Here is a 14,245-nt window from a genome sequence, read left to right as displayed (position 1 = left end):
TTATTTTACAACCCAAGTCATTCATGTCATCACAACACTCGCAAGGCTTTCTGAATAGTAAAAGAGCTAGCATCTGGCTATAGTGCAGACATTAACCATTCATAACGGTTGTGTGAGCAGCTCGACAAAGACTTAGAACAAATGTCACCAAATGAACAGTCAAAATTCAAGCTAACATCCACACTTTCTGGCCACCCTTGCTAACTATTTATTTATTTATTATTTTGAGAATTTGTAAAGCGCAACTGTCACCATTGCAGGCATCCTGGCGCTGATAAGATCAGAGGAGACGGAAATAAACTTCACAGGGAGTGTGAGCTTACAGGCGAGTTAACAGGGCAATAGGCAGCTTCTAATCCTTCTTCTGAACGGGAGGAGTTCAGTGAGGTGCCGAACCTCAACAGGGAGAGTATTCCATAGTCTGGCAGCTACCACCTCAAAGGATCTGCCTCCGGATCGGACTTTCCTGAATCTGGGCACGACTACCAATTTGGCCTCAGAGGAGCGAAGCTGTCGTGTAGGAGTGTACCAGGCAAATTTCGATTGTAAGGGGGCTGGGTCAGTTCCATGGAGAGCTTTAAAGACTATGCAGAGGGCCTTGAATTGTATCCTCTGTCTTACGGGCAGCCAGTGCAGTTTTGCCAGGGCGGACGGGCCATGAGATCTTCTTGGAAGCCCCAGAGCCAGCTTAGCCGCTGCTGGTTGGACCCTCTGGAGCCTGTCCAGCAGGAACTCAGGGGACCCAAGCAGGAGGGCATTGCAATAGTCCAACCTGCTAAGGATGGTGCATCTAACTACTTGGGCGCGGGCATGGGTGGGTAGGAGGGGCAGAACTTTCCTTAGGAAACGAAGGATAGCAAAACAGCAGGTAGACGTCTTTTGTACCTGCGACTCCATACTGATCCTATGATCCAGCATAACCCCTGGATTGCGGACTGCTTCCACCGGCCGTACATTGGGCCCTATTTCCGGGGGCCAAAAGTTAGTTGGAAACGGTCGGGAAATCCTAGTTCCGGCACTAAAGAGCACCTCCGTTTTCCCTGCGTTGAACTGAAGGGAATTGTCTTGTAGCCACCGAGACGTATCACGCAGACAGTTGTGTAGGACCTCCACAGAAGTTGAGTCCTCTCCTTCCATGGAGAGGACCATCTGCGTGTCGTCAGCGTAATTGATGATCCTGATGTTAAAACTTTTGACGAGTGAAATTAGAGGTCTGAGGTATAAGTTAAAAAGTATTGGGCTAATTGCTGAGCCCTGAGGTACCCCATGCATTACCAGGGAGAAGGCTGACTGGAAAGGTGGCATGGATACTGCCTGCTGCCTGTCCTGCAGAAAGGATTGAAACCATTGCAGCGCTGTGCCTCAAACAGCCGCCTCAGTAGTATTTGATGGTTCACCGTGTCAAAGGCGGCAGACATATCAAGCAGGATCAGGAACGCTTCCTGCCTTCTGTCTGCACGCCTTTGAAGCTCATCCATAGCAGTGATAAGGGCAGTTTCGGTTCCGTGGGCAGGCCGAAAACCAAATTGGTCCCCATCTAGTACTTGATGACATTCCAGATAGTCGGAGAGGGTGTTGCTAACTAACCGCTCCACTACCTTGGCAGGGAAAGGCAGCAGGGAGATGGGCCTGTAATTTTTTTAGCAATCAGGGTCTAGGGAAGGCTTTTTTAACAAAGGAGAGACTAACGTCCTTTTCCATTGGGCTGGAACGGTGCCAGTCACTAGGGATTGGTTATAAATTTGGTGGAGGGAGGGGAATAGTTCATCCTTAAACTCCTTCCAAATTTTGGGAGGCACCGGATCCAGAGGAGACCCGGAGACAATCCCTCTGGCCAGCTTGGTGAAGGCCTCATATGTAAGTGGTGGAAACTTGAGTAGCATTTTCTTCTTAGCCGTGACAGGGCCAACCGTCCCGTCCACCGAAGAGCCAGGTCTCAGGTCGGGGGGGAGGGGCGAGATCCTGGGGAATTTCCAAGTCCTTAAGGATGAGTTCAATTTTTTCCTTAAAAAAGACAGCAAGGTTATCGCACAGGTCTTGGGACGGGACGATCGCATTCTTGGAACAATCCGGGTTGGTGACACTATTTAGTATATTAAAAATACTCTTGGAATTGTTGGTGGTATAACAGATCAGGGAGGAATAGTATTCTGTTTTGGATTTTTTAATCAGATTCTTGTAAGAGAGGATCTTATTTTTCCACACCTCTTTAAAGGTATCATTATAATCGTGTCTCCACTTTCTCTCTGCTTGTTTGCATCCCTGTTTTAGGTTTTTTATATCGTCATTAAACCAGGGGGCGGAGCCCTTACCCTTACAGCTGCGGGTTTTTAAAGGGGCATGGGCATCAACGACCGCAGTGATTTTGGTACAGAGAGAGGTGTAGTTTTCGTCAATTTTCTTGTTCTCATTAAAGAGCTGAGTCATATGGAACACCTCACCGGTGGAATGCAAACGCGTAAGAGCCCTCCAGTCTCTGCACTTAAAATCCCTAATCAACGCCAGAGCCTTGTGAGGAACGCCGTTCGTGTGAATAAGGAATTTAACGAGCGAATGGTCTGTCCAGGCCATAGGTAAGGTTTCCCCCATCGCCACCAGGTCGGGTGCCGCAAAGACCAAGTCTAGGAGATGACCCGCTTTGTGGGAGGGTTTACTAGCCAGTTGAGAGAGGCCGAAACTTTCACAGGCCTGAAGTAGGTTACCAAGACCTGAGTCAAGGGAACCATTGCGCCAGAGATAAAAGTCACCAAGGATAAGTAGCTTATGATGAGAAAGGGTGAGATTAGTCAGTGTAGTTAGTAGCGCTTGTTGCTGTTGAAGACTCAACGCCCCTGGCGGGCGATAGCAAACTATCCCAGTGACAGTAGTCCCGGAATGGGCCTGAATTGCTAGACCTAAAAGCTCAGTACCTATAGTAGGGTCTAAAGTGAGGACCTTAATGCTGCAGGGTGCTCTAAAAATAACTCCCACCCCCCCACCTCTTCCAGTAGGCCTAGGAGAATGAAGAAATTTGAACCCAGGAGGACACGCAAAGCCAGGGTCGACCAAACAATCAGGGCGAGTCCAAGTTTCCATCATAAAAAGGATGTCTAATTCATGAGTGTCAATCGAGAGTTGGAGCTCCGTACTGTGTTTAGGCAGGGACCTAACATTCAAAAGCCCACATTTTAAGAGGTCATCGCACAAAAAGTCGGCTCTTGGATGTGACGTGTGTAACAAGGAAAATGTTCCTTTTTCCGCATGGTGCTTACCTATTTGTATGAGCTCCTCTCTAGAGTAGGGGGGACCAGAAGGAAGCTGAACCAGAGGTTTGGGGCCATGACAGGCAGCATAACTGGCCCATGGCGCTACCTTGGCGCAGACGGGCACAGACGGGCTTGCCAAACGTCGCCCCCGCTGCGCTCGTCCGCTGCGCGTACGGAAGATGCACATTTTTTTATAGGGAAGTGACCGGCAATAGGGGGGCGTGGCCTCTGAAAATAAGGCGTGGAAATGGCGGCAAGAGTTGTAATGGTTCTACCGCGGCAGCGCTGAGATCCGCTGCGCGGCGTGGCCAGGAGCAAGCTGGTGCCCTGATGTGGTGCCAGGAGGGGGAGAGGGGTAAGTGAATAAAATACACACAAATAGTTAAAAATTATACAGGTCGCACTCCCGGCTTCCGCCTCAGGAGATCTATCATAAAATACACAAGGCGCTTGTATTCAGCGTCTTATATACAGGTACGGCGGTGGGCGTGGCCTCCGGGAAAGGGGCGTGGCCTCCGCGAGCGTCAGGGAATGGCTATAAATAGGATATGAATTTATATTAAAAACACACAAGATAAAAAGTCTTTGTATCTCCAAAATGTAATGCATGAAATGTTCAATCATAATATTCGGTATGCATTAAATGAATATACAAAAAATCATCATTAAAAATGTACATTATCGAAACAGTGCATGATATTATATTGTCAAGGGTGTGGCGAGATTAGGATTAATTCCGACGCGCGTTTCGGCGCTATGCCAGCGCCTTCTTCTGGGGAATCGAGCCACAGATTCCTGAATCTTTAGAAGCAGTTGGGAAGTGAGAAATATAGAACTCTTCTCGTCTTTAAAATGAAAACACAGGGGTTATTCTGGAGGCGAATGCCAGCCCGTCAAAATATGATATTGTAGTGGGCAGGGTTGCTGTTCAAAAACCAACAGGTAATAAAAACCGGGATGGTGTTTCCGTGGATACGTGTTATGGTGGCGTGTACCGCTGCCCAGGCCGTGATGCTATATTCAGAACTACCACAAAGGACCTCAAAAAAATAGTAGTGTCTCAAAACCGAACTTTTTCAGGATGTATACTACAACGTGCTTTGACTTACCTACTCGCAGGTAATTAATTTTTAGTTAAGTAATTCATCTTTAGTGGATTTGTCCACATCCTTGGATCAAGTCTGCCATAATGATTTTATCAGTCAAAAAACAAAGGCTTGGACCACGTAATCAAGGAAAATTCTAACTCATAACAAAAATATACTTACCTACCTTGATGTGTCATAAGATATTTCATCCTCACCTGTAATACATTGGTTTCAGGAGGGATCATTTTAGCACTAGTCACAACTCTTAAAGACTCATCACAGACAGTACTAAACCCGATCAGGAAATCTTCCAGTACAAAATAAAATGTGCTAAATACTGAATGTAGAAAAAGAATCATCTAGGACCCTAAGCCCTTAGGTTGCAACAATTTGTATTTAATTCTATAAATATTTACAGACGTAGCATTCGCAATGCCTGTGGCGATCACACAAAGAAAAAGTGAAAAATGCATGTATGTGCAAAAATGACAAATAAGTAGGGTGTAGATACAAAGAGCAATTCAATGTAGGCAATCACTAATACAGAAGTGGCAGTTCTGACCCTAAGCTATTTACATATGTCAATGATCTTTCAGTCAATTCATGAGAATCCGGCCATTACCAGGACTGGTATGGAGCAGACACAGTGTACCTGTCTTGCTCTGCTAAAGGCAAAAATAGACTACAATATAAACACAGCACTGTAACAATCATGATCTAGTTTTCTGGAAACATCATTTTTGCAGACAAAGTGGACCTTGATTGTTGCGCTGTCCGGTTTGGTCATACCTGCAATGCATTTTATTATTTTTAGTGTTTGCCGTCACCAGTATTACATTGACCCAGTCGCTTCTAATCTTCTTTAGAACTCTGGGCAGGAGTAGTATAGGCAGAAAGGTGTATAAAAGTCCTGAGTTCCATTCTAACCAGAACGAGTCTCCAAGTGACAGCTGCTTTGGACACTTCAATGCGTAGAAGTGCTGATTTTGCAAGTTCTCAGTGGTGGCTAACAAATTGAGCCAAGGTTCTCCCCATTCTTGGAAACAAACTCGTGCCACTCACGGGTGCAGTCACACTTTGTAAACCGCAAGGCATCGATAGTTGAGTTCCAAAGGGGCAGAGCTTCCTTGCACAAGGCCCACTATTCCAGCCGCCCTGTTTTTTGCTATACCATACCGTGGTGGTATTGTCCGTAAACACCTGATGTAGTCGCCTCCCTTTAATGGATGGATGGATGGAAGGCTTTTAATGGCAAGCAGACCGCTATCAGCTCCAGAAGACTGATGTGAAGTTGAGAGTCTGCTGGAGACCACAGTCCTCCAATCTCCACCTCTTCCAGATGGGCCTTCCCCAACTCAAAAGTGATGGATTGGTCACCACGGTCAGCTATGGGTGGGGAAATAAAGAAAGGTGTCTGCTTCTGACCCAATAGCAGTTCGTCAGCCATTAATGCGAATCTTTTGCAGTCTCCTTTGAAATCTGGACCATGTTGGAGAAGTTCCCCCGGTGCTGTGCCTATTAGGAGTTTTGATAACATTTCAGAGCTTGCATATCTCACTTGGCATGCTTTACCAGCAGAATACAAGAGGCCATCCACCAAGCAGCCTCAGATTTTGTCTCGCCGAAATCCAGGTTTGAGGCTGAAGCATCAGAACCATAGCCTGAATATCCTGGACTTGCTACTACGGAAGGTAGGTGCAGAACTGCACTGTATTCAGAATGGCTCCAATGAAAGGGAGCATCTGAGAAGGCGCCAGGTGTAACTTAGGCATGTTGATAGTGTACACCAGTGAATGCAAAAGGATCGCCATAGAATGGAGGTGGGTGATGACTGCCTGGTGCCAGACCACCGTCAACAGCCTGTCATCAATGTAGAGGGAAGACTGGAAACCCTGACGATGAGCTGCAATCATCGCCATAACTTTGGCTAACACCAGAGTAGTGCTGGTAAGGCCGAAGAGGAGAAAGAGAAATGGAAATGCTTGTGGCCCACCGTGAACCACAGGTAACGCCTGTAGGCTCACAGGATGGGGATGTGAAAATAAGTGTTCTGCAAATACAATGCTGCCATCCAGTCTCCAGGGCCAGGGCAGACAAGAACTAAGCAAGGGTGGGCAGTCTGAATTTCTGTTTCTGCAGAGAGGCTTTGAGATGGCATGGACCCAAAATAAGATGAAGTCCTCCGTGCTTTTTCAGCAACAGTAGTGGGAATAGCAACTACAGCTTATTTCTGTTGCATGCACCCTCTAGATGGCTTCTTTGACTAAAAGAGCATGCACTTTCTGATGAAGCAAGAAGAAAGAGAGGTGGTCCTCCATCAGCCGTTTTTGGGATAGTCACAAAAAGAACGGTTTCCATTAATCTAAAGCACACACTTGCAGACCATTGGAGCAGGTGGTGCCTGATCCTGCCACTAACGGAATGGCTGTGCAGGATGGAGGGTGTACAAAAGAGGCTTCGAGGCTGAGGATGCCGGGGGGCTGGGGACAAAACAGCCCGCTGGGCCTTGCTCCCCAGGGCGTGGGATGGGGTGGAATATGGCATATTTGGCGGGAGCAGATCCAGAAGTTCCGGCTGGCGACATGGGCGGACCTACTGGCAATAACTCAGCTGGGGCACCTCGCGGCTCCGTGGGGCCCGAAGGCACGCCAGAGGTCGTGGCCAAAAGATGGCATGCGTGACATCATAGAACTCTTAATTGGGCGGGAGTCTCTCCGGGGAACTCGGGGTAGTGCAGAGCGGGCCCAACACCGGTTCGGCAGGTGGAGTGCAGGTCCTAGAAGCAAGGCATTTAGATGGAGAAGCTGAAGCGCTCTTCAGCTTCTTTGCTTGTACTTCTCTAAATTACTGAGCATTGAGGAAGAGGTCAGAGTGCAAAGACAACTGCCTGCTGGAATAGCTCCACGATCAGCATCGGAACAGTGCAGAGTCTTCTTCTGTTGCACCGCTTGGAGCATCATGGTCCGCTCGCGTATCGCCTTATAGTGAATTGAGTTGCACTGAGAGCAGGCCTTGGAGCAGTGTCTTGACCCAAGGCACCAGAGACGGACCAAGAGGGAATCAGAAACCTGCATGTGACATGCCCGGCAAGGTTTAAACCATGTAGGTTTCATAGGGGACATGTCCCTAGCACACTGTGAGCAATAGCTAAAAAACAGTAGACAAAAATGTCAAAAAAGATGGTAAACAATTACAAAGGTAGCTCTCCGGATCCATTTCGTTGGACCGGATAGAAACAAACTGATGTCAGTGCACCCGGGTGATGCTTATAAGGGTACACAACGTCTGTTCTGATGCACACCCAATCAATGCCACCTACCGGCTAGCAGAGGTGCTGCTCAAAATTCTCAAGATCCAGGCTGAAGTCTGGGAATATTCTAAGGTGAGGAATCTGCAGTTTGTAGACTCTTTCAGAAATTTATATTTCAGCATATTTCAATATAGAAGGGTCCTTTCCAGCCTGCTGTGCGATAACTCTCACATGTTTGATAAGATGGAAGTACAGGCTTAAAGTGTTCATACAAAAAGCAGGGTTCAATACACTGGATAGAATCAAAACTGTATTGGCTCAGTAAGAGGAAATTAAATGTAGAAAATAAATGCTATTACAATAATTACTGGTTATACATCAGTTGCAAGTATTTAAGGAATAAACATTTATTTTAAATCAGGAATGTATTTTGACAAACTACTGCAGATCACCGCATTATAACATTCACAGCATATGAAAAGTAAGTAGATTTAGAAGAATCATGATTACCTTTAATACCTTCCCAGAAGTCATTACGATCTCTTCTTACTGACGTGAATTTGCTTAAGTCGTGATAAGTGTTCCAAGTATACACATATTTATCCTCAGAACCACTGACAATGTAAGTATAATCATGGCTAAAAAAATAAATGAAAATGACAAATGAACCGAACAGCTTATTTCTACACATCATCATACATTTTATTTTGCCAGACAGAATAAGTTACATCTAAGACTTGAAAGGCACTTAGAGTCAACCAGCCCAGCCTGAAACACCCTCCATAGCTACACAAAAGAAAGAACAGTGGCACAGGAAAGGTTCCTCTGCCGCAGTACACCCAAGGTAAAAGCCCTCCCACCCACCACCTGGGCAACAAAGACAGCAATAACTGGGGTGCAGTGGCCTCCCATGTGCTTGGGCTGGTACTACTGCACCTGCTACAATGAAGATAGCTGCGCACCTGGAACAATTACCTGTAAATAATCAAGAAAGAATAGAGACAGAGAGAAGGTTATTTGCTATGGGCCCAAATATTCCCATTTGTCCACAAGTCTATATTAAACAGGGAAAGGCACCTCAGTGAGCTGAGAATGTACTACCATGCACAGGCCTTAAACAATGCCCCAACATTTGTTTTGGATAGGTTTAGATTCTGCACTCTAGTATAATCCTTTACGAAGGCCATTGAAATAAGGGACTAGAAAAGAATACACACTGTTGGGAAAATACATTACTTAAATACACAGAGAACGTATAAATACACAAATTTGTATTCGTTTTTAGGGAGGTGAAGATACATTTTACTCAATAATACACTTACACATATAATGGCAAACTGAATTGGCTTAAAGCGCACCCTTTATTTTATTTATTTATATCATTTCTAGAGCTCACTATCACCCGACAGGCCTCCTGGCGCTAATAGTGACTTTATTAACAACAAGGGGAGACCCAAGAGCTATTAAAGATACAGTGTCCATGCTCCTAACCTTATCACTAAAACACAAAGGGGACACTGCAACTAGGACGTAGGATGCAAAAAGTCATCCTGAAACGTAGGGGTGCAAAAAGTCACCCAAACAAACAATTTAAAGGGAAGGAAGAAAAGGGGGGGAAGGAGACAAAGAAGCCTAGGTATGAACACCCATCGTAGCAAAGGCAAATATTGTCCTTAGTTGCCCTCACACACCCTTAGGATATCATGTTTCATCATACACCAATAGGATGTCATGCTTTATCATCGGGCTGTAGCTCCACGTGGGGCCGGCGCTGCAATCCCCGATGGGCCCCAAGAAGGGACACTTTACTGGAGATCTTCTAGGACAGCCGGAAGGTGCATGCAGGTGTGCGGGGAAAAGGAGGGATTCCTTGATTTATCAGGTGAATATACCTATTAGAACAAGAACGTCTTTCATAGTTACTACTGCTTGAGGTATATCATTACGACATATTGTTGCGTATAAACCCTCCCCATATTTTGATTTTTCACTAGGCACTGGTTTTTCCCTCATCTTACCCCATACCTCCTTTTCCCCGCACACCTGCATGCACCTTTCGGCTGTCCTAGAAGATCTCCAGTAAAGTGTCCCTTCTTGGGGCCCGTGGGGGATTGCAGCGCCGGCCCCACGTGGAGCTACAGCCCGATGATGAAGCATGACATCCTATTGGTGTATGATGAAACATGATATCCTAAGGGTGTGTGAGGGCAACTAAGGACAATATTTGCCTTTGCTACGATGGGTGTTCATACCTAGGCTTCTTTGTCTCCTTCCCCCCTTTTCTTCCTTCCCTTTAAATTGTTTGTTTGGGTGACTTTTTGCACCCCTACGTTTCAGGATGACTTTTTGCATCCTACGTCCTAGTTGCAGTGTCCCCTTTTTTTGCTAATAGTGACTTGACATAACATACCTCCTTTAAGATCCTACTGAAGCCAACCCCTAGATCTTGGGAAATAACCATGTTTTTAAATTCCTTCTAAAAAGCAGGAGGTCACTGATTTGTCTCAGCTCAAGAGGTAAGGTGTTCCAGAGCATTGTAGCAGCGACCCCAAAGGATCTACCACCTGCTCTAACTTTTTTAAATCTGGGGAATTTTTTCAGTTTTGTCCCAGATGAGCGTAATGTTCGAACAGGAACATACCACTCAAATTTGTTTTGAAAAGAGGTGGGACCCATTCCATACAAGGCCTTAAATACTAAGCAGAGTGATTTAAACTGGATTCTTTGTTTCATAGGGAGCCAGTGCAACTCCGCCAAAGCCAATGAGGCGGAGGACCTTCTGGACCATCCTAGTACTAATTTAGCTGCAGTTGACTGTAGCCTCTGCATCCTAGCAAGAAGAAACTTTGGTGACTCAAGGAGCAGGGCATTGCAGTAGTCAACTCTGCTAAGTACAGTACTCCGAGCTATCAATGAGCGCGTCAAGGGGGGAAAGCAAGGGAAAAATCATCCGTAAAGAACGGATAATAGCCAGGCAACAACCTACAACTTTCGTCACATGCGCCTCAAAAGTGAGATTATAATCAAATGTCACACCCAGGTTACGGACTGACTTAACAGGCTGAACCATATTGGGGGGATCAGAGCGCAAAAAACTACTAGGCAGCCCGGAACGTATCCTTTCCGTGGCACAATAAAGCAACTCAGTTTTAGACGCATTAAATTGCAGTGAGTTATCCCTCAGTCACAATGTCGTACCCCGCAGGCAACTATGAAACTCATCTAGAGAGGTTGAATGAGCTCCCTCCAGGGAGAGAATTAATTGCGTATCATCCGCATAATAACAATCTCAATGTCATGACACTTGATGACCGCCATCAGGGGTTTCAAGCAGATATTAAAAAGAATAGGGCTGATGGCCGAGCCCTGAGGCACGCCATGCGGGACACTAGTGAAGCCAGATTGGTAAGGAGAGAGGGATACTGCCTGCTGCCTACCTGACTGAAACCACCTAAGGGCACAGCCCGTCACTCCCACCTCTTTAAGTCGTCTCAACAGTATTTTATCCTAAAAGGAATATGGGTGTGACAGGTGGAAAATAAATGTTTGTCGAAAGGAATGTTTTTTAATTCAATCAAGTAAAGAGGCATTGTAGTGATTTCCCTTGTAGGTCCACTTTGGTTCTCCCTTAGGTTAGAGGTTTCTGCTCTGCATGACCAGGTATAATACACTGGCTTTCGCGACACTGTTCTGGAACTATGCTGTACATGTTGCTTGTTATCCGGGGACTCGTCCTGGGATTTAGTTTGCACACATCGTGCAAGGTTGCCCCGAATACATGACAACACAGTGTACTGTCTTTCTTTGCTCGTTCAGCAACAGCTCCTAACGTTAGACATAACACAGTCGCACAGCTGTATCTTTCAAACACAGTAGTTTTATTATATAAACTGTGCCCTGACCCCCTTGGTGGGCCAGAGAGGAGGATTCAGGCAGAGAGCACTGTTCTGGAATGACCGCAGTTTCTGACATGCAGCCACGCATAAATCAAGTATACACTCGTGGTGCGGAACACCTAACTACATACACTAGGTATGAGGTCTTAGGCCAATCTCGGAGACGCAAATATATCCATGTGCTCACAGTAAGGGTAGATGTAGCCAGATAGATAATTTGCCATGGTTGGGATGTTGGTCCAATGCACCCAGTTAACATTGCTAATTACTTTGTTTAGTTGCATCTGCCTAATTAATGCAGCACATTTGCTTCATGATAGACTACAATAAGTTTTAATAGCTGTATTGTCAACGTTCTTCATGTCTTTCTTGTATTTACCACGAGCATGAGTGATTGAGTAATGAAAGAGAACATCTGTTTCAACGGTTCCCTTGGGGACTAGAGGGTCATGTTCGAGGTTGCCAAAATCACCTTGTTAGAAACTGGGGTCACCAGTTGGCAGAGGTGTGCACCCTGTCCACCTAGGGACCACAATCCTCGTCAGGGTAAACTAGATACACACTAAAAGAAAACCTGTGCTAACCCTCGGGTAGTTTGGCACAGAGCAGTCAGGCTTATCTAAAAACGTGATCTGTAAAGTATTTGTGCAACACACAGACAGCAACACAATGAAAACACCACACAACTACTCCACACAGATTTAGAAAAACAGAGAATAATTGTATGAGTAAAACAAAACAAAACGACTAAAATCAAATAAGTAGACCTAGCGTTCTGAATAAACCAAATATAGGGCTTAGAAGCCAATAGCACTAAAAGGTTACTTGACGTCGCAACAGACTGGGATAAATCCAAAGTTCAGGCCGACCACGATGGAGGGCAGGCCGGCTAAGGGAGTCAAACAGGTCCCACTGACAAAATACCTTGAGTGGAGCAAAGCGTTGTCGTCTAGAGTACGATGCCTTGGTTCCAATTCACGGAGTCTGGTCACTGCATCAAAGTTGAGCCTCGCAGTTGGGACCTCGGATTGGTACTGCATCGGCGTCGAAGGCTACTACGTTGGTTCCAATTGGTGCAGTGGTGACGATGTATCAATTTTGTAATAATAAAGCTGCAGAGCCCACTTCTGAGACCCAGGATTGGAGGCGACACATCAGGCAAGTGAGAAGGACAGATGGCAGAGTCCAGTAGCAGAGTTGCAAGAAGTCTTTTATGGCCTTGATAATTCAGAAACCAGGAGGCAAGCCATTGGAGCCACTCTGGGTTCAAGTGAGATGGGTCCAGGCCTTGCCCTCAGCCGGGCAGGGATCAGCCGGCGGCAGGGCAGCTCAGCACAGCACAGCAGTTAAGCAGTTACTTAGAACAGTCAGCCAAGCATGTTAGCAATTTTACAGCAGTACCTACTCCTGGCACAGTTCTTCACAGGCCCAACACTGTACTGATTTGGTTGGGTCAGAGCTCCAGTATGTATACCCAAATGTGAGGGACGTGGGGGTGAGCTGCTCCTTGAGGTGCACAATCTCTTTTCCCCACTGCCCTTTCTGCCAGGCTATCAGTGGGAATGTAATCAGTCAATTTTGTGGGAGCAGTACACAGCCTATTCAGATGTAAGTATCAGCTTCCTCTCCCCCTTCCTACCAGGGAAGGCTATCAGAAAGCTGATGAACGCAGTTGAGTCCTCTGTCACACCCACCCTTCCTGTGTTTGTGGCTGTCTAGAGTGAATGCACAAAGTGTACCTGTCACCCAGCCCAGACGTGTATTATTAAAGGGCTGCAGGCACACACAGCTAAATTAAAAGCAGAGAAATGTTTACTTTCTAAAAGTCAAACTTCTAAAATAGAAATGTCAAATCCAACTTTACCACTAAGGAGGATTTATCATGACCATTTCAAAGATATGAAACATGATTTAGCTACTCCTTTCTAATCAGGAATTACAGCTTAAAAGTGTTTTACAGTTTGGTTGTGAAAAAAAAAAAAAGTGTTTTACAGAATTCCCAATGCTAGCCTCTGAGAGGAGTAGGCCTCACAATAGTGAATAACAAATGTAGCTGTTTATCACTACCAGGACATGTAGTATGTGTCCTACCTAACCCTGGATGTAGTTGCGTTACGTGTAGCTACGTGAAGTGCACTTTGCACAATATGCGTAGCTACGCAAACTACGTAGTGTGGTAGGGAAATGCTGTTCGTACTGATTGCACAGTGCCAGATGCTTATCCGCACTGTGCAATCATTGCAAACGGCATCTTGCACAGTGCAAGCGGTTGTTTTCTGCCGCTCGATTGGATTTGTACTCAAGCCGCAGCTTTCTTACCGCGGACTGGTAGTTTCTCATCGCGAGCGGTCGCGAGCATACGCGGCCACTCGCAATGAGAAACCTGACCTTCCTCGTTGAGAATCTCGCCGGGAGGTTTATTTTCCACGCTCGCGATAAGCTACTTGATGTTGCTGATCGCGACCGAGGAAAAGGTCTCGCAAGGATGTTGATTTTGCTCGCTCACGATCGCCAACTTGACGTTGAGGACCGCGAGCAAGCAAAAAATGCCCGCTACGCTACGCGTTTTTGCACTGTGCTACATGCAATTCACTTAGAGCGTGTTAACGCAAACTACACACGCTCCGTGAGCTTAGTGTAGTCCTACGCCAGGGTTAGTCCTACCTTTTCTTAATACAGCACCCTGCCCATAGGGGTACTTAGGGCCTACCTTTGGTGCGACGTGTGTCGAAGGGGCAGTAAATTGCACATACAGGCCATGCAATG

General features: G+C 46.1%; 1 protein-coding gene across 2 annotated transcripts in view; it reads right to left on the bottom strand.

Moving 5' to 3' along the window:
• Positions 1-14,245, bottom strand: part of WDR44 (WD repeat domain 44) — a 543,349-nt gene that overhangs the window by 65,642 nt on the left and 463,462 nt on the right. For both annotated transcript variants that reach the window (XM_078688542.1, XM_078688543.1), the window contains one exon: positions 8,094-8,221. In XM_078688542.1, the coding sequence (XP_078544668.1) occupies positions 8,094-8,221 (128 nt within the window). The remainder of the gene's footprint in view (positions 1-8,093; positions 8,222-14,245) is intronic.

Source organism: Lissotriton helveticus, chromosome 4_1 (assembly GCF_964261635.1).
Source record: "Lissotriton helveticus chromosome 4_1, aLisHel1.1, whole genome shotgun sequence".
Classification (NCBI taxonomy): domain Eukaryota; kingdom Metazoa; phylum Chordata; class Amphibia; order Caudata; family Salamandridae; genus Lissotriton; species Lissotriton helveticus.
This window is presented reverse-complemented; position numbering and strand designations above follow the sequence as displayed.